The following is a 24,593-nucleotide window of genomic DNA, read 5'->3' as shown; positions in this document are numbered from 1 at the left end:
AAAAATTCATACTCCAGAAGTTCATATTACCCTCTTATACTAGCTGTATAAACACGGACAAGCTAATTAAACTCTCCAAACCCCAATTTTCAATCTAGAAAACAGAAATATAAGATATACTTTAGAGAATTATTGTGAGAATAAAATGCATGAGGTAGCCAATATGATGCCCAGTGCATTGAAGATTTACAATAATAGTGATTATAATAATAACCTGAAGATTTACTCTGCACTGGGCATCATGCTAGCCACTATGCTCATAAATCTCATTTAATCCCCAAACCCTGTGGGGAAGGGACTGATCTTATTCCCATCCTAAAGATGAAGAAATGGAGGCACAGAAACACCTCAGCAGCTTGCTCAGCATATCGCAGCTATAAGAAGTAGTATCAGGATTTGAACCCAGGCCGTCCGCCTCCAGAGCCCAAGCTGTGAACGCACTACACTTTCTCTTCGATACAAGGCCTCGTACAGATCATTTGTTTCTGCATCAGTTAATTAACCAAACAGCACTTGAACCTCCTGCCATAACATGCAACTTATGAGAAAGTTAATATACATGATGTCATATTGACATATATTCTTATTTTTAACAGTCTTCAGCGACAAAATAACTTGGCTCCCTGTGACAATCGAAAAAAAAAATGGCTCCCTTGAAAAATAGTGTGGGCTGCGGAAAAACAGGAGAAGAGCCGTGTTCGTAATGGCCGCAGAGAGTGAAAAGCTTGGCATTTGCCCCCCTCCATTTTTCTTGCAGTTGGAAGGCAGCTTGCAAATGGAAAAATCATCTCCCATCACCTCCCTCTCGGAGACTGAATATGATGAAAAGACAGAAGAAGGCCAAGCCCAGAAGCAAGCAGAGCTGAGAGCAGCTTCCGTCCTAGCCAGGAGCCCGAGAAGATTGATGAATCCTAAAGAAGACAGCTATGGTTCCTCACCAGATTTGACTGCGCCGAGACATGAAAAATGCGGCAAATTAAAGCACTTATATAATACAAAAAGAACAGCACTCTCAAAATACAAATGTCTCTGTGCCTATTTTCAAAATTATGATTTTAAGACACTTTCTGTTCTAAGGTAAGAGGTATTTTTTTTGACACGCAGACAAATTTGCAATAAAATGTTACCGTTAGAGAAAACCAGAGATAAGATATGGTGTAGGAGAGGAAAGACCTTCTAGATCTAGGGTGTTTCTGTAGAAGGAAGGTTCCAAAGAGAAGCAAGGTGGAGCCTGCAGGGGGAGAAGGGAAGGCTGGACGTCCAGAGCTCATTTGATAGAGGTCTTGGTCTTCGCTCCTGCAAAATAGTATCTGATGTTCTTCAAAGTACGTAAGAATAAAAATTTGAGCTTAAAAGCAACATACTTGCTCGGTTTTGGCACCCTAAAGGGAAAGGTTGAACTCTCATCTGCAAAGCGCCTCCTCCTACTCGGATTCTAGCAAGAAAGCCAACATAAACAAAACGTCTGCTCTCATGCACGAGGGCCAGGGTATTTCCAGTGCGCGTGGTGGGTAAGCCAGATCGTACTTTCAGGGTCTGACCCAGCAGTGTCCCGGGGCAGCAGGAGGAGTTATCCTATTTGTCCTGGAAACACACGTCCCTGCCACGCGAGGGTCCCAGCGTCTGGGCAGAGTCAGAGCTCTGAGTCTCACCCCAGCCTATTTTCCAGAATGACAAAGCGTCCTTGTCTTCTTGTGCCCAAATTACAACTATTGGGATTTTTTTAAGTTAAATATGACATTCTATAAACTTTTCCTGGCATTTTTAGTTAACATAAATGTTATGCTATAATTGCATATATTAAAATGCAATTTAGGGTTTATTTCCACCTAATTAAATAATGCAATCACACATGTAAATTTAATGGCACGCCCAAATATAGTACTTAATTAAAGGGTTATTCACTGTTTATTGTCCTTCTTTAGAATAAACCATTGATTTTAAGAGAATACATGAAATGGCATGCAAACTTTCTTGAACAGTCTAGTCAGGAGAAGAATGTTAATTATCTGAAGGTAGTTTAATTGCACAACTTATTTATACCTACTCTAGTTAAATAAAAGTAATTCTCAATCAGTTATAGAATTCAGGTAGTTGTAAACAATGTTATCACATGATCCTCACTTAGCTTTGGAAAATAATTTCTGGATTAAAATAACTCAAGAAGAAAAATTATCTCAATAGAGTCCGCTTTAGTGAGGAAATATAATACACCACTTGGCGTGTGTCCACAGGAAAAGTCTGGCTCCCAGATGCTTCTTGTCAGCCCGCAGTGGGCTCGGCGATGTTTAAACAACTGACAATGTGCACACACAGCACGGATGACACAGTGACCAAAAACTCAGCAGCAGCCCGTCTCAGGGGGGTTTTCATATATTGAAAAGTAATATCAAAACAAAACAAATCATAGACATATTTCACAGACCAAAAAGATTCAGCTCAATTCAGTCAGGCTTTTTTAAAGTAGATGTCACCAAAATTATTTAAAAGTTTACAAAGAAGATTTGTTATACTACTACAAGAGACACAATGTTTTTTTTAATTGTACTAGTGTTCTTGCAAATATAAACTACATTAGAGTTAAAAATATAAACTCTAATTGGGTCCCTCCATCAGAAGTCCAACAATAACTCTTTCCAGCCATAGATTGTTTCCGTAGCTCGTAACAGTCATGCAGTGTACATTAACATCTATGATTTCCTAAAAGCCATACTTGTTGCTAACAACTGTTTCTATTAGTTTGAACCAAATTAAATTCCCAATATATTATCACTTGACATCCAAAAACAGTAACTTCCTAAGAGTCAAGGGTAATGGGAAACTTCCAAGTTTTGACGTCAGGTGGTATTTTAATTTTCTTAGGTGCGTAATGTGTATGTTCTTCATAACTAGCTTACAAGTGTATCATTTAACTGGAGTGATACACTTTCTAACATGAAGGTTCTGAGTAAAATCTACATCCTACATTCGAGCATAAACAAAATATTGATAATATTTACTATGAAATCAGCTGTCACAAATGTAGCCAACAGTGAAAAAGCCATGATACAAATAAAATTACTTTGTGTGATTTTTCCTATTTCCAGATGACAAGTTTCTTGGAAATGATATTCTCTCTCTTAATAACAAACAACTTCTGTCACATAATGTTTATGTCATGTAAGTTTTACGAATCAATAGTGCAAAAACTGGTTTGACTTTCTGGGAGAGAAAATGGCTGATTGGCATACAGAATAAAATATGTTATGTAAATTAGAAGGACTTCATTTGATTGGAATGCCAACCCCTTCTTAAAGATATATTCTCACATAACCACATTAGCCTCATTTGACGTGACCTCAAATACAAATATGCTTTATTCTTAGCTTATAAAACCAAGGCACACATTTGGATCTGTATGGATCTCCACCTTGATATAACTTGTGAGTAATTCTTTGCATATACAGGTGTCATTTTTTCCTAAATAGTAATAAGTAGTCATTTAGGACCATTTGCTTCATAAATTTAGCATCCATTTAAGATCTCTTCTTCATAAACCCAACAAAAACCTCTTCCATTCAAAAATAATTAATATTAAGAGTATATACTATCCCTGGCTGGCGTAGCTCAGTGGATTGAGCGCAGCCTGCGAACCAAAATATCACAGGTTCGATTCCCAGTCAGGGTACATGCCTGGGTTGCAGGCCATGACCCCCAGCAACCGCACATTGATGTTTCTCTCTTTCTCCCTCCCTTCCCTCTCTGAAAATAAATAAATAAAATCTTTTAAAAAAGAGTATATAGCCCATTAGTACTCAGGAGACAGGAGCATTAGACACCTAGCAGAGCCTTGCCTATAGTGTATATACAAATTTTTGTTTGACTTGAGTTAAAGTTTCTAAATCAATCACTTATAATTAAGCTAAGTATTGTAGTGTTTTGCAATAATTGATTACTTATGACTAGAAATCCAACCTCCAGAAATATGGTCAACCGAGCGGGAAGAGAAATGTCTCTCCCCATCGTTTGCAGGGTGGGGCTGAGGCTGGAGTTTTAACATCCTCTCGGATCCAGCAGACGTGGCCTTGAGCCAGTCAGGGGCAGAGAGTTGGAAGTAAGACCCCCGCCAGCCCCTGGAAGCCACAAGGAAAGCTGTTTGTCTTTCCAGGGCCCTGGACCGTGGTGGTCAGAGGGGGAGAGAAAGAGTTTCCTGTGAGAAACTGAAACCCCGAGTCTGAACACAGTGAGATCCAAATTTATACTATCTTCAAGTGTGCTATTCCCAAGCCAAGGAATTTAACATAAAAAAATGGTGAAACTCCCGCGGCTCTGGCAGAAGCAAATGCAAACCCACTGTTCAGGAGCATTTGCAGAACCTGGGGCACACAGCACTCCCACAGGGGCAGGAAGAAAAGCTGGTACGCTCGCAGTATTTGGAGCTAGCAGAAGAAACGCCCGTGTAAACAGGCAATTCCTGTGTGGACAGCCCTGATAGAAGTCAACATAGAATGCTGTAGGAGCACAGAGGAGAGCTAGGAAATTCAGGAGAAGTCCAAGGAAATGTCCACCTTTATTTTAACAGCACTGCTGAGCCAGACAGTCAGAACACGCACTGCACTGGTCTAGTTCCTTTGCTCTCACACGGCAGAGGGCTGCTCCTGCCTGAGTGTTTCCTGGGGCTTTGGGCCATCTGGTTTTTTATGTGTCGAGCCATGGGTTTCTTTCACCACTTCCTTTAGAAAGTCTTTGTTGTCGTTGTTGGGAAAAATAGGTTGCAATGTTTAGGGGACTTGGCAGTCGTTTTTAAAAGTCTTTTTCTTTCCTATTCACTCTTACATCTTTTCATGACTACAAATTCCCTTCTTTCTCTATAACATGAGTGTGCTAGAGTCTGGTCCCTTCCACATATACCATTAGTTTGGCGTATGTAAACATTTTTTAAAGGTCTTCATTTAATAAACTCCCTGACTTGAATCGTTTGACTTTGATCTTCAGAATGCTCTTCAGATGGGGCTCAGAACCCCGTTCTGCATGTTGGATGTGAGGGGTGTTGAGTGAACAGATCCTACCCGGTGTCTCACCTACTGGCATAGACTTGGCTTTGACTTTATCAGTCCCTCTTCAGACTCTGCTCACTTTTTCAACACTACTTCTTACTAAGTGTTTGTTATATTTTATGTTTCTACTTAACAAACAAACCCTGAGTTATACTGGTCAACACTGTATCCCCCAGTGCCTCGCATAAATACTTGACAATAATTTATCACATGAATAACAAATAACTGAATTGCTTATATAAATGTAGGGCTTTTCTTTTTTCTTTCCTCTTTTCACCATATTATTTCATTTTCTTCACCCTTCCTTTTCAGTTCATTTATTAAAGTATTTAATGATCTCTTCAGAACACCATTCAATTGGTGCTAGACTCTTAGAAAATATTAATAAACAAGCAGGTTCAAAATACATACTTTAAAGTGTCTAGACACACATGTTTACAAACTTTGAGGTTACTGTCTCTTACAGTTCTGTCTCAAGCAACACAGGGAGCGATTGTATATAAATGACCTTTCCCTGGACTCATGTAATCAAGCCAAGGTTCCAGGAAGAGCTGAGATGGAAGGTAGTTTCTCAGAGGAAACACAGGCTGACCAGGGAAGCGAAATCAGGTTATCTGGTGCAGGAGACAGCGTAGCAAGGCAGTATGAAATCAGGCGCAGGACACGTAAACAGCAGGCTGGATAAAGGAGCTGGCCTAATTGAAGGAAAGGGTGTGGAGTGGAGAAGGGAAATAAAGGGCTTAATGTAAACCATGGCTGGTACTGGGAGTGAGCAAACTGAATATTGACCACAGCCTTCCTGTTTTCTAGACCCTTCCATGACTCCTCCATGCCTACTGAATCAAAGCAGGGGCTTGAAAGATACCTTTTAAACCTCTTCCCCTAGCATCTGCCCCATCACTGATTCTTAACCTTTGTTTCACCACCCTTAAAGCTGCTTATGCAACCTTGCGTAAGTTTATTTTTGAACATGAAGCTCATTATTTTCCTACTGGTTACATTAAGCACTTTGATGTCTGTCCTTGCAGATGTCAGCTTTAAAAATCATAGTTATGATCCTGTGCTCCTTAGACCTACTTTACCTGTGGTCTTTTATAAATGAGTAGAAGTAAGGGAGAATGTCATTTTCTGGGAAATGTCTTGCTTGGGATGACTAACCTACCATAGGGAACTGGTACCTCAAGTCAGTCCTGCTGCTCACAGTAGGTGATAACCCTTAATGGCACAAAAGATTGATGATATTGGAGCTTTTCATCACTCACTGTATTCCATTCCATAAGTTTATGTATTTGAGACCATGCCGACTGGAATAGTAATGTTAGATTTTAACAAAGTTTTGGGAGACCGGCCATACTTCAATGTGCCACTGATAGTATATTGTTTAATACCTCATTCTTTTAGGATTCTGCAGTAACTGGTGTTATTTGGAAAAGAATCATCATAAAGAGAGAAAGAGTTTCTCCTAATTTAACTAACAGGCCACTCTAACTAAAGACTACATTATCCAGGTATTACTTATTAACTTCTTATGAAAAAGGCATTTGTCTAAATATTCTAGGGGATGCCATGAAATACAAGGTTTGAAAATACAAGCACATGAAAAGTAACATATTAACATAAGATTTATAGAACAGTAGATAACATATAAGTGTCACACTGTTGTGTGTGATTAATTTTCAAACAAATGATGCTATTGAAACTCAGAGAAGCAAAGGTCATTTCATGCTGGCGTAGGAAGAAGAGGCTTTTCTGGGGGGATAGGATTTGGTCTGGGCCCAGAGAGTGGAGAGAATCTGGTTAGAAACTGAACAAGAAGACAGCATTCCATACAGATGAAAGTGTGTAACAAAAACTCGAGGCTGGAAAAGTCTGGGGTGTCTGGGGAGAACAAAGAATACGTCAGTGTATCAACACGGGCGAGCCAGTGCAGTGCAGTCGGGACTGGGTGTGAACTCGAGGTTTGGACTGGCCTGTGGAAGACCCCGGAGGCCACAGGAAGGGGTGCGGGCTTCGTCCTGTGGCCAGTGAAGAGCTAGCCAGCACTGGAGCAGTACAAAGACATAACCTAAGAAACTCCTGACATGTTTTTCTTGAAAATGTTTTCTCCATTAAATGAAGAAGTATTAATCTGTTTATAAAGGAGGTGTTTGTTTGTTTTTTTAAGATTTTTTTAAATTTATTTTATTTTTAGAGAGGGAAGGGAGGGAGATTAAGAGAGAGAGAGAAACATCAATGTGCGATTGCTGGGGGTTATGGCCTGCAACCCAGGCATGTACCCTGGCTGGGAATTGAACCTGAGACACTTTGGTTTGCAGCCCACGCTCAATCCACTGAGCTACACCAGCCAGGGCAAGGTTTTTAATTATTTTATATATGTTGTCTCCCAACATCAGAGGAGACATTCTTAAAAGGGTGAATGCCCAGAATCATACAGGATATGATATTATAATATTGTATTTAGTATTATACCATAATACTATACTCTATTTAGTATAACATTTTATACTTATAAAAATACTGTACTATACTCAGTAAATATACAAAATATATAAATACACATTTTGTTTCTAATCAAATGACCATAATTTCCACCTACATGGGTTTTGAGAAAGTACCGTATTTATAGTAATAGTATACAATGGTGTAATAAATATACAGAATCAACAAGGGGATTTTCGTGTTTCTTTTGGGTGACTATCAAGTTTTCTTATATATAAAGGGTGACTTCAATAGATATGATAGGAAAAGTATGGCCAAGGTATATAACAACACTTATGGACTCTGTAATTAGTAAGAGTGTGATTTAGATGGATGGATGGATAGATGGGTAGGTAGAGAGACAGATAATGCTGATAATTCTATCTATCTGTATGTTTAGTTTTGTTGTTTTTTCTAGAGTTTGGTATTCACATACCTGTTTCTCTGATTAAATTGTAGCATATTTGAGAACAAGGTTATTTATTCATTGCCTTAGCCTCCATTCTGTATCTTACAGGTAATGAGATGTATTAGAAAATATGGTAGAGTTGATTGTGACTGTTTAGACGGAAAAATTAAAAAAACACCTTAACAGAAAGTTTTAGCTATAATCTATTTAAAAAATTTTGTCCTTAATTATTTCATGAACTCAACATGTTGATTCAGCACAAGGTGCCGAGTCCCGTGGTAGGTGACGCGGCACTCAGATGCAGCACAAGGCAGGAGCCAGCAGGGGTGACAAGGTCAGTCTGTGGGGGCGCACGGGGTCTGATCCCCAGGAGCACGACTGGAAGAGTACACGTGAGTCAGACTGTGGAAGCGGTCTGGGCCTGGCAAGGGACTTCGAACTTGCTTCAGTAGAAAGCTGAGACCCATAAAGGTTATTGAGCAAGGGATTACTGTGCCCACATTATGTTTCGGGAAGATCAGTCGTCAGCAGTGTGTAGAACAGACTATCAGGTTGGCTGGTGAAACAGACACACACAGAAAGCGGGGAGAGCATTTAGCTCTTATCACGATCCAGGTGAGAAATCATTAAAGCCGGAGTGACTGAAGAGCGGGGGATGGATAATGTGTTAGAGGCAGAATCAGCAGCAATAGGCAGCCAATTATACTAGGTGTGCGGGAATCGAGGAAGAAGTCAAGGATAGTTTTGGGTTTGTTTTTTTTTTTAAACATGTGTGATGACTGATGTTAATAGAAACAGAAAAGAAGAAAGAGCAGCATTAGTAAGAAGGATGATACATTTGATCTTAGATAAGTTTGACATGATACACAAAAGTCACGTGAAATGGGAGGCCAGAGCTCAGAGGAGAGGCCCGATACGGAGATGCTGTCATGCTGTTCTTTCCGGTGTCTCATGCACCTGTGCCAGTAAACATTTGGTGGCTAGGGACAAAGTGACTCTTACCACAGCTCTGTCAAAGAGTCAGTTATTGGCTAGAAGTTTGACCTCCCCGGCCAGAATGCATAGGTCAAATCCCAGTTCCACCACTTTCTACCTCGTGACTCTAAACCAGTTACTGAGTCTTTCTGAGCCTGAGTTCCCTTCCCTGTAAAGTAGAGGAAGTAACAGTATCTAAGCCATGAAATATGTATGCTTATTAAATGAGATAATACTCAAAGTACCTACCTGGCATATACTAAGTGTTAACAATTATTGTTACAATTATCATCATATTCAAATTCTTTTGATAAATTAGCCACTCAGTTAAGATGTTTTATGTTATCACCTTACTCTAACCATGTACATGTAGTCATACTTGAAGGTATGAAGTTGCCCAGGGAGAGAGAGTAAAGACAGAAAGAGCTCTCCAAATCCAATTTCTTCCATCACATAGGACCACTAAAGAGCATTTGATGGACATGGGCAACCTCACATAATTATACATGTCAGTCTCACTTTAGTCATTCAGTAAACATTTTTCAAGTGTCATTTACAGGACTGCATTCAAGATCAGTTCTGTCCTGCTGCACAAAGGCCCTGCTCGACCTGGCTTTTACTTATCGCTCCAATCTCATTCTCACCCATCTCTGTGTGGCTACCCATGGTTCTGCTTTCTGACTCCCAAGGAGCTCAGCATTCTCCAGCCTGGGGCCTTTGCAGCACTTGGTGTCCCCTGTGCCTAGAACATACTTCCTTTGGGTCGTTGCATTTGTCAGTTTTATCCAAGAGGTTTCCATTTCAATGTCACTTCGTCCTTGAGCACAGAATAGAAAATAGTTACTCCTTTCATATCATCTTCTTATCCTGTAGCACTTAACTACAATCTGTAATTATCTTAACAGAGACCACTGGTTCTGCCCGTTTTATTCCTGACCCCTCAACAGCTGGCATGTAATGGCCTTTCAATAAGCATTTGTTGAATCAATTGATTAAATGCATAAAAATAAGAATGAATGATGAGAAGTTAAGAAAAGACAAAGCAGAAACAAAAAGCTTCACTATTAAAGAAATAAAGGATAAATAGGAAAACCATTTGGAACAATCGACAAGCATCAGAAAATGAGAAAATCTAAAACAGGGCCAAGGCCTTTGTGTACAAATATTATCTGTAACAAGAGAACAAAGCGCGAAAGGCCAAAGGAGAGAATTTCAAAAGAGAAGGGGGTGGCCGGTAAACTAAAATTTCCAGAGATGAATCTGAGGGTAAAAAGACCAAGGACCAGGAGAGTACGAGTGACTTTGAAGAAGCTGTTTTGGTTAGAGGATAAGGATGGAGACCTGAAATGCCCGGTGAAGGAGGGAGTGAGCAGGTGAACAGACACAGTGGAGACGGGCACCGAACTGGGCTCTCCCAGAATTCAATGCTGATGAGAAACAGAATTAGGTTGTTGGATTATGGAAAGAGGCCCAGACAAGGAGGCAAGAGATCTGGGCTCTGGTTCCAAAGAGGGCTCGAAAGTGCAACTCTACATCTGAATCTCATTGTCCGCCCACTAGGAAAATGTTCGGCTCCATCTCCACTTTTGTAATAGGGAACAAAGGGGCTAATTGATAAGTAGATGTAAGGAGTTGCCTTTTCTTTGTAAGGGTTCTAATGGCATCTAACAAGGAAGAACACATCTACAGAAGAATGTTTTATTTGAAACGAAACCAAGGTAAAATTTTGCTTAAGCTTAATTAGATGGGTTTTTTCTCTCACTTTATTGAAGATTTTGTACTTACTCAGCTGTAGCACTTGCTGAGGCCAGATATGAAGAGTGCTTATATTTATCACTGACATTTTGTTGAACTTGCCCGTTCTTATTAATCACAGCTTTAAAGTAAGCAGCTGAGCACTCTTAGGAAGCCGACCGTCCCAGCTGACCGATCTGCAAAACTAGTGGAACCTGAAGCTCCCCGCTGCAGTCTCCTCCAGAGATGCGTGTTTTTTGGAGGGGTGTGTGTGTGTGTGTGTGTGTGTGTGTACTGGTAGCTGAAGGAGCAAATACAGTTTTGTGAAGCTACTACAAACTTTGTCATGTTCTGTCTTCTGAAAGCATGGAGGAATAAAGAGCAAAAGCAGGCTCTGATCTGTTTATAATCTACACGGCAGGCAAACCGTATCTGCGGTATGAAGACTCCGCCTAAAACATCTGATACAAGGTGATTAGAGGCAATGCTTTGGAACCAATTCTAAGATTTCTTGGTGCTCAAAGGTACAAAACCTGCAGCGTGAATAACTGACCTACTGGTGCAGTTTTAGGATTCTTCATCTAAGATTCACAGAAAATCTTAATAGTCGAGAACTATTCGTGTAATTTTTCTTTCTTGCTTTATAAATGTTAGCATTTTAGGCTGATTAGAGTGGCTGACATTTGCTTATCTTGTGATTCAGAATTTTTAATGTGTTCTAATGGTACCTGAGGCAATGTAAACATAAATAAGTGAGCTCAAAGATTTAGAATTTGGTGGCTAATAATCTAAACAATCAATGACTTCTAGTGAAATTCAATTTGGTTCTTTTTTTTTAAAAAATCAGATTTTTTTCATAGAATCCTTTTATCTTGTTAAAATTCTATTCCTTCTTTTGTCTGTATAATAATTTTAAACACATTTGTTTTATTGCCTTTTTTCACACTATTCCCACATCTCCAGTTCTTTTGGGATTAATTCTCTCATTCGTCTGATTCACCACCATTTCCCTCTCCACGGGGGAAGCACCATGCCACAAGTTTCTGTCTGTACTCTTTTCACTGTCTTTCATAATTAGATGTATTGTAATTTCCACTGTGATTTTCTCTTTTAACTCATGAGCTCTTTAGAAGTTTATTTCTCAGCCTCCAAACACAGGGACTTGGGTATTTTTAACTCTCTTTTTAGTGCTGGTTTTTAATTAAATTTAATTGTAGTTAAAACACATAGTCTGTATGATAGAGAATCATTAAAATGTGTTGAGATTTCAATTGTGAACTTATATATTATTAATCTGCATGAATATTCTATGTATATTAAAAATAATGTACATTTTTATCTTTCTAGATAAATAAGATAGAATTTGTTTGCTTGGTTTTTTTTTGGTTCAAACTTTCCATACCTTTCTAATTTTTTTGCCCTCTTGGGCCTACCTGTTTCTAAAAGCAGTATGTTAAAATCTCCCACTATGATTGAAGATTTGTCAAATTTGCCTTTTAAGCCTTTGCTTTATAGATTTCAGGGTTACGCAGTTAGACACATTTGCTGTTATTATATAGTGTCACTCTGCAGCGCTATTATTGCTTTATGCCTTAACTCTGTGTTGCCCGATGGTAATACAGTTGCTCTCCTCACTTCCCCTGGGTAGATCTGCCTGGAGTACTTATTTCCATTCCCTTACTTGGAAAATTTCTGTGGAATTTTCATCTTGGGTATATCACCTTTAAGAAAAATGTTGCTAGATTTAAAAAATATATATTCAATGTAATAATTTCTGTCTTGTAACAGATTAAATTAATCAAGTTACCTTTATTGTCACTACTTTTGTATTGAGGCTTATTATATCCGTGCATCTTCTCCTTGTTCCTTTTTTTCTTTTAGCCTGCTTTCTTCTGGACTTAAATTGATGCGTTCACCTTTTATTTTCCCTCTGTTGTTTTGGGAACCCCCACTCTTTAGTACCTAAGTTTAGAATTTTAACGTGCATTTCCTAGCAAAGACTGAAGTTACTCAGGATTTCTCTCCTCGCTCCTCCTGAACAAGGCGACACTCCTCAGCATGCTCTCGCTGCCCCACCTCTCCATCTTGCGCCACCTAGTTTTTTGTTAGATAAACTTAGTTTTATTTCTTCTTAAACTAAAAAATACTATTTGAAATAAGCTTTAGTTTAATCCCTTCACCTTTTTTACCCAGGCTCCCAGCCCCCCTCCCCTCTGACAGCTGTCAGTATGTTCTCTGTGAGCCTGTTTCCATTTTGTTAGTTTATTCTGTTCATTAGATTCCACATATAAGTGATGTCATATGGTACTTGTCGTTCTCTGACTGGCTTATTCCACTTAGCATAATGCTCTCTGGGCCCACACATATTGTCACAAAAGATAAGATTTTCTTCTTTGTTATGGCCCACTAGTCTTCCATTGTATAAATGTACCACAGCTTTTTTTATCCACTCATCTACCAAAAGGATTAAGAGGGGAAAAAAGAGTATGGTGATTACCAGAGGGTAAGGGGGGAGGGTGGGTGGAGAGAGAAGAGGGTAAAGAGGGAAGAAATGGTGATGGAGGGCGACTTCACTTGGGGTGGTGAACACACAATACAATACACAGGTGATGTATTATAGAACTGTACACCTGAAACCCACATAGTTTTATTAGCTAATGTCACCCCAAGAAATGTAATAAAAAATAAGCTTTAGTTAAAATAAACTAATCAGCCCTGGCTGGTGTGGCTCAGTGGTTGAGCACCAGCCTGTGAATCAAAGAGTTGCCAGTTCGATTCCCAGTCAGGGCCTATGCCTGGGTTGCGGGCCAGGTCCCCAGTAGGGGGCGCAAGAGAGGCAACCACTCATTGACGTTTCTCTCCCTCTCTTTCCAGCTCCCTTCCCCTCTCTAAAAAAAAGTAAATAAAATCTTTAAAAACAATAAACTAGTCAATAAAATTATTGACAGATTTTACCTGTATCCACTATTATTTCTTGTATTCTCCACATTTCTCTCTTCTTCCGGCTAAAATACATGGTGAGGGGCAGAGCTGGGGTTGCAAGCCATGTGTGCTTGTCTCCAAAGTCCTCACTGTCAACCACTACAATGTACTGGTCACAGCTTTACAGAAAGGTGTTGTGTGTGCGGGGCAGAAGTAGAGCCAGCAGGTAAGAGGCAGATGGCTAGAGAGAGGGTGTCAGGATGGTTTTGTCACCACGGCTTTGACACAAAGTTAGTTTTGACACTATCTGCCAGAAGACATGAATATAGCAAGAACACATATGCCATAAATAAACAGGCATTAAGTGTGTAGAAGTGAGTCAAGGTTTGGGCCCGAAGGGGCAGAGGTAGCTGCACCTCTGAGGCTTGCAGAAGAATGGCAGACGGGTTCATTCCTAGCATCTAGGTCCAGTAGCTGGCGCACACATCAGGTGCTCAAGAGTATTTATGGGATGAAAGGAAGCACTGTAAGTAAGAAGAAAATGGGTGTGAATGGAAGATGGGAGGAAGAAAAATGAAAGAATGAGAAGTGGAGGCAGGTAATAAGAGAGCAGGAAGGAAATGAAAGGCAAGAAAATAAAAGGGCAGAAGGAAGTAAATTAAAAAAGGATGCCATTTAAAAATTTGATATGCATTTGCATATTTGTAAATGGGCCAAAAAAAGATAAGATTCATATCAAACTGTTAATGTTTACTTAGGGTAGGGGGTGAATGACTTTCACTTTTTAATTTTCTGCATGTCGGCAATATTTAGGGTTTTTTCCAGAGAGCATGTATTATTTGTAAAAAAAAAAAAAAAAGATGTAAAAATTAAGGCTTCGCAAGAGCAAAAAGGAAATGAAAAGAATGATGTGGCCTGCTGGGAAGCACACCCAGGGAGCCTGCCTCCCTGAGCCCCTCTAGGGAGGGGTCTCTCAGGGGCCCCCTGTCCACCCCCGGGGGCAGACCTCTTTTCCTGCCATCTGCCCTTTCATCTCCTCAAAATCCAGCCCCAAGAAGGGAGAGAATTCCCACAAGAGGGCTGCCTCCCGTTTTAACGCTACTTGTCGAACTGCAGGCCACCCCAGAATTGATTGGCCCTGCATTCTCCCGGGACGCCTGACTCACTTTCTAGAAGACCCAAGCCCTCAGCACGGGCCTTTCCCGCAGCCTCGAAAGAGCAACCTTACCAAAACATGATAAACCAAGCATCTATATAAGGCAGACACATGTTTACAATATCAAAAAAGACTCTTCCGTCACATATTGTAGCTCGTGAAAATAGAGAAAATAGTTCCCTCCTTTTTTTGGCTTTTGTGGTTTTCTCATTTCTCTCATTAACATAACTTCAACCCCCACCCCTGAAGGAAACAGTCACAGACAGGTCCAGTTGGTGCCTTATGACACAGAACCATTCTATGTAATATTACACTTCTATGTATGTAAGAAAACCCATGTTGTGTCCACAAAAATAAACTCTTACACAGAGTGTGGGTTATAGGCTTTTATAACTCAGGAGATAGGGACAAAAAGGTGACAAAGCAACAGCTGTCTATTACATCCCCGTGCCAGGGTTCCTCAGTCTCAGCACTATTTACATCTTGGGCCACATAATTCTTTGTTGTGCGGGGCTGTCCTGTGTATTATAGGATGTTTAGTGGCTGCGTGCCTTGCCTCTACCACTAAATGCCTGTCTCTCTCTCTCCCTCTCTCTCTCTCTCACACACACACACACACACCCCAGCTGTGGCAACAAAAATGTCTCTGGGCATTAAATCATTAAATGTATCCTGGGGCCCCAAATCTTCTCTGGTTGTAAACCACCGATGTAACTCCTAGTTACAAAACTGGGTTAATCTTTCTACCAACAGAAATGTTTTGCACACACACAGGTATTTTGGGCTTTAATATATGTTAAAGCATCTCTTGTAATGAAAATAGTTCATTTGTAATGCCAATGGCGAAGTAGAGAAAAGCTACGTGGCAGGCACAACTGTATTCCGAGGTCGCATGCCATATGATGAAATAGGCCACTCTATAAAGGACACTAAAACCACATCATACTCGAAAAAGATAAAAATTTAAACAGTTAGATGTGTACAGTGACCTTAGTTTATGAATGTTTTCCTTATATTCTCTAACTTCAGATAACCCTCTCCGCAGAGTTCAGAGCTAAAACCATCCAAAAAAGTGGCTCTAATCTAGTTACCTACTTGGGAAAAAATTTTACCACATTATATATTCAAACACAATATCACCATGCTTAATAACTTTATAACTCAGGTCCATGGTTTAAGAAAAAAGAATGCCAGCAGGCTACCTGGACAAACAGTAGTAAAATTCTGAATATATGTGGCTCTGTGAAAGTCAACTGGTATCATTCCACTGCCTTCTAAAGAAGAAATGAGAAAAATTCTTCGGTGAAACCAGAACTCACCATTGCTTCTGATGATGTTAATACCAGAGATTCCAGGATCCCTTTAATGATATTAACTTAGTAATATGAGTAATAATCATTGAGCCAGAAAATAAAGCCAAAATATATTCTGGGTGTTTGTGACCAGGTGTTGATGAAGTTAGCATTTGTGCACACTTGCTGGAAGGTACTCCAGATTTAAACACATGAACACTGTTCTTTTTTATGTATAAATAACAGCTTCCCTGAAAAAAAGAATTATAGCTGCCTTTTGCTTCATATTCCATTTTCAATACAGATAGTTGGATGGAATCAATTTAAAATGGAATGACCAAAGGACAAAAACATCCTTGGCTGGCTCAGAAGAGTTCAATCATTAATTTTTTTAAAGGGATGAATTAACACTTTTAAAAAACAGGTTAATGGAATTGAAAATGTGTCTTCCTGTGTCATGTTGCCCTCTCTCCTCTAGTCCACTCGCCAGAAGAATTTCAAGTGCAATTCCTCTGCGGGTTTCCCATCTAATAGGCTAATGGGCGGTTACCGTTCTTGATACTGGGCTGATTCTATTCGGCCTAGCTCTAGAAAAATCCTTGTGTTGTTGTTACTTCTACATAATTTCCTGACATTACAGAAAAATTAAAAAGCAAGTGACTTGGTAACTAGAAGAGATGAGCAAAATGGGTTGATTTCCGCAGCACTTTCACAAGCACTATTTTCTCTCCTCAAGATTCAAAATCAAGGAAAAATGTTCCTCTGTGTTTCTAATGGAAAGATGAGCAATAACTTCTGGAATTTATGCTAAGCCAAGTAAACTCATTACCGTGTTATGAGACAGTTTAACGCGCTCTGAGCAGTACGTTAGCTCTGCAAACACAAATATGCTGCAGGAACATCCCAACGCGAGCAAACCTGACTCAGCCTGTGCCGACTGTTTCTACGGCGTGGAAGGTGTCGAAGCAAGAGGGTAGCTGAAGAAAAGCCAAATACTTTCAGGACCCTCCAGAAACAGCACTCGCTCGACTTTTCCATACGTGTGTATAAATCCCCTAAATGCACAGTAATTTTACAAATTTATCCTTACTCTTTTATGAAGTTAGTTAAAAATTAATGAACAAGAAATTAAAGAGAAGTTGCTGTAATAAAGTTAGAATATTCTAACTGAAAAACAATTACAATGAAACTACTTACTCTCCCATAGAATTATAAATGTTTTTCAAGGGATATTTCACAATACAATTTTTTAAATAATGTCTTCTTCTTCTTCCTCTTGAGACTTAAACACTGCGGGTTATTTTACATTTAAAAATACATTTATTAGAATAAGAGCTTTACTTTCTCAGAAGAAGAGCTCTACAATTTAAAGTAACACACCGAATGCTTAGATTTTTCTGCAAACAGATTTACACACTTCACCTTTCAACTAAGAGGACTAGTTTTCAATAATATGTAATTGACAGAAAATTGTGTTGAAATGGTCATATTGATTAATTCTGGGAATTTAACCAGATTCCTGAGAAACGCAGTTCTTTGTACAGAACCGGAAAAACATCAGCAGTTTGTGAATGTGTTCCCTGCTTTTCCACTGTTTTCACTTCCTCCCAAAATTGTATTCCTATTTCACTGAAGTGGAAGCAACTAGCTTAATTCTCATCCTGGGAGAGGGGCCATGTGTACTTTTAAGGAAAAAAGTTACCTTTCTAGTTTTAGGTATTTAATCAAACAAAAGCTGAACTCTAAAAGACAACTTCAGGGCATTCACTGGGAAAAATCCCCTCTGCAGCAACCGGCTCAAACTTGACAAAGTTGAACCGTGCAGATGTTGAAGCGCGCCGCGGTTCCACCGGGGAGCGGGAGAACGAGACATTCCACAGCTGCCTACGCCAGTCCCCTTCCCAGGGGCACGGTCGCGGGGTCTATCAAGCTCAATCACTTTGTACAGCAACTGGGATCCCAGGCAGGGGCCAAGGAATCCCAGAGCAGCTTAGATTTCTTCCAGGACCACAGCAAGGAATAAGACTACTTAAAGAGTAACCAGTTACTTCCAACAATCATATGGCCCCGGGCCAAAAAAAAAAAGGATGAAGAAGAACATCTGTAGTGAGGGAAAATAAAAGACGTTTCATATTTTTAAGACTTCAAGCTATTTACAGGAGATTTTTGGGGGGTCTTTGTTATAAAAATGACTATGAATATTTGATCTTTATTCTTCACTGATATTTTATTTGGGAGGGTGAGGAGAGAATGATCAAGTTGAAGAAACACAGAACATAATTAAGAGTTAATTCAACTGTAACGTAACTCATTCATTGCAGGGTTTTAAAGGAATGAAATGTTTATGACACTAATATGTTTAAAGGCATTATCCTTTCCCATGTTACATCAGTATACATTCTCACAAGCTCTTAAGAACATTTTAAAATGAGCATAATTGTATTAATAATATGGTGTGGCTAAAAGCAAGTAGTCAAGAGAACATTCTTCCTTATTTGAGGATAACTGATACTATAGCAGATGCCATTTCCTTGGGATAAATCAGAAAGGAAGGAGCTGTAAACATATATGTGTAGCTCATTAAAATAACAAATATATACAAATCACTATTACCCACGAATTGTGTTTTTATACTAATCATCTTCTTCTAGAGTAGTAAAAGACAATATGTAGACACACATTTTGAGTAGTTTTTATACTGTCTTGAATGTATAATACCATTAAAATAATTAATTCTTAAGTACTCAGAAAATTATTATTATATCTCACATAAGCACTTGTAAGAATTTACCAGACACAATAATGAAAATAACAGTGAGATATAATTTACTGTGGACTTGCTATGATTTGAGCATGGGGCTAAGAGCTTTAGATGCGTTCATTCATTCCCCTCCCCACCATGATATTATTCCCATTTTACAGATGACGAAATTGACTTTTAAAGTCACTGAGCTAGCCCTGGCTGGTGTGGCTCAGTGGATTGAGTGTCGGCTTGTGAACCAAAGGGTTGCTCGTTGGATTTTCCAGTCAGAGCACATGCCTGGGTTGTAGGCCAGATCCCCAGTAGGGGGTGTGCGAGAGGCAACCACACACTGATGTTTCTCTCCCTTTCTTTCTCCTTCCCTTCCCCTCTCTCTAAAAATAAAATAATAACATCTTTAAAAAAATTAAAGTCACTGAGCTAGATGGTAGAGACAGAATTTAAACTTTTTGATTCTAAAGTTCATGATTTAGTTTTTATGTTCTACTGACTTCATTGAAAATGATATTTGTACATAATTTATAACATTTTATATATTCTTGAAGTCAATGTTAAGGTTTATACCATGTCATTAAATTGTTCTATTCAGAGAAAAATAGCCCCTCTAGATCTTAGTTAAATCTCATTTATACTGCTTATAATCCTTTTTATTCTCTAACTGCTGATTTTCTAATAGCCAGAAAAGGGCTCATTTTAATCTAGAGTAATACAATAATTCCTCTAATGTTTTCATATTCTAAGTATCCTCAGTTCTGATGCCCATCTTTCTATTTTAGGTGGCTACTTAAAACTACAAGTGAAATAAGCTAATAAACAATTAATTTTATGTTACATAACAGATACTGAAGTATACAAACACTAAACCATGCTGGAAAATGTAGAGTAAAAAGCATTCATACTGATCCAATTTCAAATAAGAAAAATGCAAGCCGTAAAAGGCCTCTGCTTATAGTTCAACAATATTCCTCCAAGACAATGCCATACATACAGGAAGGAGGAGTGTAGGAGGCAGAAGCTGTGGACATATGGGGTGTGCACAGAACTTCTGGTTAATGGAAGTTCCAAGATGGATAAATAAAAAATGATGTGTGAGTTTGTGGAAAAAAACTGTAAGGCAAGTCAATTTTTTAATTAAAAAATTATGTAGCATAAACAATGCTAATGAGCCAAAAGTCCCATGAGATTAGGACTGTATCTGCTTCATTTTAACATTCCGTTCACTTTTCATAAGTGTGCCTCCACTCGAAATACCTCAAGCAGAACCTTCTTCGTAAAATGGAATTTTGAAGATTTTCTTTGTCCTTGGTCTTAATAGCTCATGATTTACTACATTAAAATTTTTTTTTAATTTATTTTTAGAGAGAGGGGAAGAAAGGAGAAAGAGAAGGAGAGAAACATCAATGTGTGGTTGCCCCTCATGTGCCCTGGTCCACAACCCAGGCATGTACCTGGACTGGGAATTCAACCAGCAACCCTGTGATTCAAAGGCCTGCACTCAATCCACTGAGCTACACCAGCCAGGGCTCACCATTTACTACTTAAGTTGCCAATTTGATGACATTAAAAATCAGAAAGTCCCCAAATCCTTAAATGAATCACCAGATAATAAATACCTGGAAGTTCTTCATAAATTTCATCATCAATCGGTTGAGTGCTGGCTGGTGAGCTGCTCGTTGGTAGAGGATGATCCACATCATCATATAACTCTTCTCTTTCATCCTCCTCCTCAGGGATAATATCAGATCCCATATCTACAAAACACATTTCAGGAAGGAAATTTGTCAGACACAAAAGAAACTTGCAAAACCCTATATTCTAAATGTATGCAGCCCTACAAAGTCACAGGATTATTATATGCTACATCCTTAACCTAAAACATTTTTAAAAATTATTGTTGCATAAATATGTGAACTGCAAAGTTGCCCATTGGAACTTAAAGAATAGTTCTATAAATCTGAAGTCAGTGGTCTATACTGATACCACTCATACTCTCTTGGTCATTCTCACAGAAATTCAGTAAGCTTTTGATATGTGAAAATCTGAATCATTCAGTTATTCATCATTTAAAGATTGCAATAACTTATTCAATTGATTGCCCTTACCTTGTAATACAAATTTCAGCTGCTGTACCCATTCTTCGGCATCTTTGGGAGAGGCTGCTGTGAACTAATAAAAAAACAAACGATAACAAGAAAAATCACCACAGCAGAAATGAAAGGTATGTCGCATCCTTATCATTTCTTTAAGACCATTAGTAATTCTTCTCATGTCTAGTACTACTTTTCTTGCAAGGATGCTTCTTATAATGTACAGTTAATTTTGACAAATTTACGTAATTGAAGCAGAGGATGATGGATTTGAAACTCTGATCAGCAGCTGGCAGCTGTGCAGGAAAAAAAGCTGCTTCTCTTCATCAATGTCAGAGACAGGACTGATGAACAAAATTTGCCCTTGACAATTAGAAGACACCCATGAATTTCTTTAGACTGCCGGGTACAGTTTTCTTAAAAATGTTCTTGTCAGATTCCAACACACTAGCTGACAACTTAATTAACTGGCTTTCAACTGCAATCTCAGATATTTAAAACTTATTAAACATACATTCCATATTGATGCTCTCTGATAGCTCTTAAATTGCAGAGCTGATCCGTGCCTTCCACCTTCATTCTCTCCCACAAACCTAAGCACTACAATACGCATTAACACTTTGATATTTTTCTTTTGATAATTTTATTCCTTCCACTATGTAATTCTTTTAAGAGATCACACAGTTCTATTAAAACAGACATAAAATGAAACATGTGAAGTAACTGATAAATTACACACTCACTTGTTCTCTTTCAAGAAGATTATCACTTGAACAAATCTGAATTTTTTTAAATGTATTACCTCTTCTATAAATGTTCAGTGTATAAAAACCAGTGTTTTTTTTTATTATTAACATGTCAGGGAGAGTTGTTTTAACGAAACGTTAATGTCTTTATAAATGAAATCAGAACACTTTATCAACTTAATTTCAAAACAACATAAAAACTCGAACCTGATAGACACGTTTGTCAGGAGCAGAGATTTCAAAACAGCAGTCCTTCTTTGCATCCTTCCTGAGAGTGCTATTCATCCTGACACTGTAGCCATCTATCGCAAATTCACCTTTCTGCTGTTTGTCTGTTGAAGACAGAATGAAAGGCAGAATTTCATTTATTATTGTACAAATGCCCAGTCAATTATCTTTTATTTATATTTTCTTTGTCAAATTCTTGAACAGAGTAGTTTTTGGTCATATTGCTTTCATAATGTGTTTAAATAATGTTTCTAGATACCACTTTTAATTCTGAAAGTATAGGAGTATTTGGGATGGGTGGGCTTTAAAAGGCTGCAGAGGGAACCAGCAGAAGAGGCCTGCAGGCAGCGGTCTTATTCAGGGGGATGAGTGAAAATAAGACACTTTCATGTCGGAAAAAACTCAGGAACTGGAATTCAAAGCTTGCTAGACAAGCCCACTACAAATCTGCGGTTCTTCCAGGCTTAGTAAGTCCGTGGGAAAACCTGGCTGGATGAGAAACCGCTGGGCTGTATCTACCACTCTCTCTTCTCATCAGCACCCTCCCAGGCCCACCTCCCGCCAAAAAGCCTCTAAAATGCAACTTGTCTTTTAATGAATCCCAAATTGATATGAATTGAAGTCTAAACTTAAGAAGCAAAACAGAACAAGATAAAATTAATTATTAAAAGATGTGAGGGGAAAATGAAGTATTTGGATGGAGAGGAGTGGTAAAGCAAGTACAAAAGCATTAGTCACCAAAACCAAACCAAAAAAAAAAAAGGTTTCTTAACACGTCAGTGGACACTTCAACTAGTAAAGCACATGCCAAGTGTCCAAAGAAAAGGTGAGTTGAGCTTTAGTCAGACAGGAAAGAAATATAAAGCAGGAATACAACAAAGGATTTGAAACTCCAAAAAGGAAAATATAATTTCCTTTTCTACTTCACCCAGTTATGCCATTTTGACAGAAAGGCTGTACAGCTATAGTTTTATGTCATAGATTAATATACAATATTAAAATCATATGAATACCTCTCTTTATTACCAAACTTGGGGGAAATATAGAAATGCTTCCATATCATGGGGTAATGGGCTCCCTCAGCTCAATGCACCAAGTAATATTTATCTCCTTTTCTTAAATATATTAATTCAATGCCTGAAATAACATGTATTTTAAAAAGGTCATCAGGATCACATCTTGTTTAAAGCATCAAATGAAAAAAATCTGAGTTAGCAATTCCTGACAAATCTGGACATTCTAATCATATTTTTAGCCATTATTTACATCTCTTTGCATGATTGAATAAATAATTCAATTCAAAAATTTGAAGTTTGCTTTGTGGAAACAATCTATAATGAACTCTATGAGGTACAGAAAAATTATAAAAATCAGCATGGCATTTCCCAAAGTGTGCTTTGAAATATGAATAGGCTTCCATGATCAAATTAGTTTGGGAAATTCTAAATTAAACAGGTTTTGTTAGTGCAAACCTTCTTGAGGTCTTAATACATTTACATATTAATTGACTTTCTATAAGAAAGACTTAGTATGCAGCATTTCCCAAAATTACTTGTCTGTGGAACCTTTTTTCTTTTTTTTTAAGATTTATTTATTTATTTTTAGAGAGAGGGAAAGGAAGAGAGAAAAACATAGACGTGAGAGAGAAACATCATTCGGTTGTCCTGTGTATGCACCCAAGCTGGGGACCAAACCCACAGCCCAGGCATGTGCCATGAACAGGAATCGAACTGGCAACCTTTTGCTTTGCAGGACAGTGCCCAACCAACTGAGCCACGCTGGTCGGGTCCATGGAACCCTTCTTCAGAGAACATTTCATGGAACTGGTACTCCTGGGACATATTTTGCAAAATACCTAACTAGTACAATAATATTGGTGAACAGGTATAACAATAAAAAAAGGTTATGCACAGTTGGTTCTTCTGAATAAAAAATGGTTAAGCACAGTTGGTTCTTCTAAAATTCTCAAAGATGACTAAATCATTCATTCCTCCATTCAATAAATTTAGACTGAGCACTTAAAACAAGTGAGGGAGCATTGTAGGTTCAGTGAGACAAAAGCTGGTAACAACGCACCAGACCTTTCCTACCTTCTCATCGAAACACACACCCACGACACAAAGTGCTCCCAATACATTAGGCAATGATCCACTAGATTGCAGAAGGCTTTAATGTTCACTACAAGATACAGAAATAGTCAAAAGCAAAAATATCAAAGCTATCCTGGACAATTTTGAGAGATTTCCCTAAACTCACCAGGAAAAGAGCAGGGCTTTCAAGGGCCAGACGGACAGAAGTGGCTCTCCTACTGCACGAGGGCTCCACCTGCGTGGTCGCCTGACCTAAGCCCCTGCTTTCTCCTTCAAATCCTCAGCAATGGAACATGCGTGGGGATGGAAATGCATTAGGATTGGGCGTTTGAATCTGGAGATGTAAAATCAGCACTAGAAACACTGAGTTTGGACGAGCTACGGGGAGCAGGATATCTTCCCATGGTAGATTAAGTAGGAGTAAGACAACCATCTGGGCAGCCAAATTAGGTGATCCCTCCTTAGACTAACAGATCCACTTCAGACAAAAATGCCCAGGTACAGGCTGTGGGACCAGGTGTCAGATCTTCAGTTAGAGTCTCATAGGAGGATGGAAGCAGCCTCTAGTCAGAGGGACCACAGGGAAACCACTAATCCGGTGCAGAAGCACCCCAGATTACAGAGCCAAGGCTGTTTGTCCAAGGATAGGAGGAAAAGCCAAAAAAAAAAAACCCCAAAA

The 24,593-nt window shown here is 38.8% G+C and overlaps 1 protein-coding gene across 1 annotated transcript in view; it reads right to left on the bottom strand.

Annotated features, from left to right (window-relative positions):
• SKAP2 (src kinase associated phosphoprotein 2) overlaps window positions 1-24,593 on the bottom strand; it is a 165,651-nt gene that overhangs the window by 36,389 nt on the left and 104,669 nt on the right. Inside the window, exons 7-9 of the mRNA XM_028525624.2 lie at window positions 21,804-21,928; window positions 20,866-20,929; window positions 20,377-20,514 (exon numbers count right to left, since the gene is read on the bottom strand). Coding sequence (XP_028381425.1) covers window positions 20,377-20,514; window positions 20,866-20,929; window positions 21,804-21,928 — 327 coding nt within the window. The remainder of the gene's footprint in view (window positions 1-20,376; window positions 20,515-20,865; window positions 20,930-21,803; window positions 21,929-24,593) is intronic.

Source organism: Phyllostomus discolor, chromosome 10 (genome assembly GCF_004126475.2).
Source record: "Phyllostomus discolor isolate MPI-MPIP mPhyDis1 chromosome 10, mPhyDis1.pri.v3, whole genome shotgun sequence".
Taxonomy (NCBI): Eukaryota; Metazoa; Chordata; class Mammalia; order Chiroptera; family Phyllostomidae; genus Phyllostomus; species Phyllostomus discolor.
Note: the sequence above shows the minus strand (reverse complement) of the source record. Positions and strands in the feature narration are given on the sequence as shown.